Source organism: Henckelia pumila, chromosome 4, assembly GCF_033568475.1.
Source record: "Henckelia pumila isolate YLH828 chromosome 4, ASM3356847v2, whole genome shotgun sequence".
Lineage (NCBI taxonomy): Eukaryota > Viridiplantae > Streptophyta > Magnoliopsida > Lamiales > Gesneriaceae > Henckelia > Henckelia pumila.
The window spans coordinates 123,071,128-123,075,748 of NC_133123.1; the positions used below are offsets into that span (position 1 = coordinate 123,071,128).

Below are 4,621 nucleotides of genomic sequence, written 5' to 3' on the forward strand. Positions count from 1 at the left end.
ATGAAAAATAATGAAATATTAGACCCAGTTGATTCAGACCAGACCACTACTGGAGTCGTCTTGGTTTGGCATGCAATCCACGGTGTGGTCTCTAGCTAGCCCGTTTCCGGTGGCGTATATATGGACGACGATGATTGCGGAAAATAGAAAGGGCTAGAGTTCAAATTCAAACAAGATGGGGCTCAATTCTTCCAATACCAACCACGACTTGGGAGTTGGCCGGTGTTCCTTAATTCACGCCGGAAACCCCCTTTCGGCTCCGACGGGTTGGGGATTGAATCTTATTCTAATGTGTACGTGGGCACACAAGTGCGTTTGGTTACGGAAGTCACTTTTTTTTTTTTTTAAAAATATTTTTTCTTAAAACTTAAGCGTTTGATTATAAGAGTTATTTTGAAAAAAACAATTATTTAATTCCAAATAAGTGCTTTTTTAAAAGCAAAAATTTTTTGGTTTTTTTGCTTCTGTTTTTTTTTTTCTATTTAAAAAATTAATTTTTCAACATTTATTCAAACGCTAAAACCGTTTTTGCTTTTTTTTAATTAAAATACTTTAAAAAACTAAATTTATTTAAGTGCTTTTTTAAGTCAATGACTTCTGTATATAAACTGACATATATATTAGTTTTGAATCACCGAAGTTAATCTCGAAGTTGTAAAAAAATTATATAAAAATAAAAAAGTAATAAATAAAATTGGGCCTGGGCCTTGCTCACAGGGCCCCGATCTGTACATGTACTCATTACGGTTTAATTACTAAAATATAACGTATAATTTATTTAGGCTATATATGTATTGTTTTACATTTGTAAAGCCCAGGAGATATCTAAAAGCCCAAAGGTAACAATAACATCTCTTCTCGTGTATTTATTCGTTGTTGATTCGGCTCTCTCTTGTCAAAAGTTTTGAAATCTTCTTAATTTGCAATATTTTCGATTTATAGCTTCATCAGACATCTTAAAGACACACGTACAAGGTAATAATCCCTCTTGTACGGCTGTAACAAAGGGGGAAGATTAATCCGATGATTTCTTACATAATAATATTTAGCTAGATGAAATTATTCCCAGTATATCACTATAACTTAATATGTCCTAAAACTACGTTTTATCTGCTGCTAACTTGTCAAGGCATCACCAACGCTCATAGGTTAGCATGGTACACTTCACCCAGATTTGGGTAATAAAGTCCCCAGTGCTGCTCCACTCCTCCGGGCTTAAGATCTTCGTTAAACATCGCGAAAATGTACGTCTCAACGTCCCTTCCAGGCCGCCTTGGCGTCCCTGCTCCCGACGATACATGTTGAATTAAATTGTTGACATATCTCTGTGCATTCTCCACAGTTGCATCACTAGACCCATCGGTAGGCCATCCGGTTTCGGAGACGACAATCTCCACGCACGTTCCTCCGACCTTCTCCAGCGCGGCGTGTACCGCGTCCACCATAGCATCAAACAGGTTGTGATAGACGAATGGATAATCAGAAACAGGGGAAGCAGAGTCCTGGAACAGGGCATAGTCCAAAGGGACGTTGGCAGGGTCTCCAGCGCGCGCGAAAAACGGGTACACGTTAAGAAGTAGAGGGCTGTTTTTGGATGCCAAGAAAGCAACTACTTGAGCCATCACAAGATTAGCTTCGGCCGAGAAGACGCCCTGAGACGGAGGATATGATGCTGCTAATACTTGCATGGAGACTGCCGTGCTAACTCGTATGGCTAAGTTGGCTGCAGTCAGGGCCGAGTCGAGGTTCATCATCGCGCTAGGCACGTAGGCCGCTAGGCCCCCTGGAATCACTTCATTTCCTGCTGATATGAATAAGATGTTCACCGATGATTGGTATGGAACCACATTGGTCTGGACCCATGACTGAGCCGCGGATAAGTCGGATGCAAGTGCCACGAGGTCTTCGTTCCTTGTCCCGATTATGACCGATATACCGGAATCTTTTAAGGCCGTCAGCACGTCTGGCCTTGGTTCAAAAATTCTGATCTTTGAGATGCCTCTTGCCCGTAGTTCTGATATAACATCTGCTGGCGCTGGAAGATTGTCCCCTAGTAGTCCGTAGTTGACACCAATAGCCCGGGCACCTTCAAGAAAGTAACAAATTAATTAAAAATCATAGTTCAAAGGAAATAAAATAAAATTATATATATCAATGTATGTAGTAGTAATAGGAAAAAAAATTATTGATTTAATAGATTATATTGTCAATGACAAAACAAAAGTATAGTTTATATATACTTTATGATATATGTTAATTTACATAATATTTTGAATGTATATATATAGTGATAATTTATCCTTGACACTAATTTTTATAAAAATATCAAAATGTAATGATTATATATATATATATAAGAATATCGTGATCTAAGAACTCTTGAACAATAGTTCAAGATGGAATCGAAGTTCATGAGCCTGCTCGCAAACTCGATTCGTCTTACAGTCGACCCCGAGTTAGCGAAATCTTTGTTACGTACGTACCTGGATGAATGATGAACAAGAAACTGATGACGAACAAAATTGCGTGAATCTGCTCCATGATAATATACACCAGCTTGTTAAAGGAAAAAAAAGAACCTAACTAAGGTTAATATTAAATAAATAAATATGAACTTTTGGCCAGAAACTTCGACTTGGATATATGGTGTGTTAGGTACCATGAGAGATTAACTGCATGGTAATTTATAGAGGAATTTGAAATTAATTTCTTGCGTTTATTAATTATGATTGGCATGTAAAAATTTAAAATTATTTTGTTATTAATTAAGATGCGTGCTTGGATAATTACTATATTTATCACGATATATTAATGATTCCATGGGATCAGAATAAGATATAATTAAGGATCGAAGAAGGAAAAGGAATATCCGGGCATGCAGATTAAGGAAATAATTATGTGATTAATTGTTGATATGGTGTCGTTTTATATTGTCAATTCAAGGGTGAGGATCAGGGAAAAGTTTGACTTAATATCTTATATTAAGTGCACTCAAATTAACCACTAACAATTCCTTCACTTATTTCCTTTTAATGTACTCAGTCAGTAATTATGGAATCGGCCAATAGTCTAATAATTATGGAAATATAGAGATATAATTAAAAGTATTTTGAGTTCAAAAAAAAATTTAAAAGTATTTTATTTTAGAAACTGACGTGTAAAATACAATCTATATATTTAAATTAAGGGAAAATTAATTATCTGGTTCAAAAAAAATTTATTCAAATTAATTATATATGTATATATACAATTCATAAAAAAAGATTTAATTTTTTTGAGTTAGACTCAGATTTAAGATGTCAAATATTTGAACTAACTTACTTCGATACATGTGCTAGAACTTACGGGAGAAAAAACCTATGCTTTCATCAAATTATTAGAATTTGTTAAAATTTCATATTAAATTATAATTAAAAAAACAAACAAACAAATAAAACTCGAAGTTGTACCAGTATATAAACTATGGAAACTAACACCATGCCCAACTATCGAACAAAATCAACTGAGTAGCTATTACAATCACCAATATATCTGAGATTCAATCAATGATACATTTAAATCGCCAAACTAATTCATCAATGCTAATAGACCTGTGTACATCTCGAATGCTTAAACAACCTTTTGTCTTTTCTTCTTCTTTTTTTTTTTTTTCTAAAAAAAAAAAGCAATGGAGGAAATTTTTATAGTCAATTACTCAATTTTTATAATATCTAATTATATAGGGATGTATTTTTAGCATTAGTATTCCTTTACATTACAATTTACACGCACTCATTACGCTATTATATAGTTGAAAAAATATCATATATATCTATCTAAAAAGGAATATATGAGATGAGATTGTAATTAATACTAACTAGTACTCCTTAATTTTCAATTTTGGCATCTACGACAATGCAGGAGAGGATTATGTAAATGTATCGCATGAGTGGTGGTAAAATAAAACCTATTTTATGGCTTATCGAACTCTACTGTTTAAGAATTTTTTTTGGAAAAAATTTCTTTAAAAAAGGTATAGATTTTTTTAAAAAATCAACTTCTTGATTTGGACACATTAAGGTCATGATAGGCTGCTTTGATCCAATAATTCGTACTTTATTATGTATATATCATAAAAATTGGTTGGGTTCGGTTGCTACGATAGGTGTGATTTGTCACGCCCTGGAACCGAGCCTAATTGACATCGGCGTTGTTTAACAATTTAACATTGAAACAACAAGCATTGTAGTACAAATTTTGCCAAAAACCAGTCTATTTCATAAACCATAACTTTTTTTACAGTGAAAAACACAAGTGCAGAAGTAATAACGTAGTAAGAAATAAAACAAAAATAAATTCTTGAATTTTCATATCTTGAACTTGATCACCAACCCCAAAATGCGTGTTGTTCATCATCTTCCAACTGATCTTCGCCCGTATCTGGGGAGGGAAGTAAGGGGGTGAGTGTTTTGGAAAACACTCAGCAAGTGGGGGCCAATCGTACACACAAATATCGAATATATATATATACATGATACGAATTCAAAAGAAGACATGTTCCAGAACATGTCGCAACAGGAGTCAAGATATGAGACAAACAGAATTCGAAACAAAGCATCAAGACAAATAATAACTTAAGCAT

At 34.1% G+C, this 4,621-nt stretch overlaps 1 protein-coding gene across 1 annotated transcript; it reads right to left on the bottom strand.

The window, feature by feature from the left end:
* Positions 1-1,142: 1,142 nt before the first annotated feature.
* Positions 1,143-2,541, bottom strand: LOC140861665 (putative glucan endo-1,3-beta-glucosidase GVI). The gene is made up of 2 exons (XM_073264686.1): positions 2,484-2,541; positions 1,143-2,086 (listed from the first exon to the last, which is right to left on the bottom strand). Exons 1-2 carry the CDS (start codon positions 2,539-2,541, stop codon positions 1,143-1,145), a joined length of 1,002 nt encoding a protein of 333 aa, XP_073120787.1.
* Between the last annotated feature and the right edge of the window lie 2,080 nt (positions 2,542-4,621).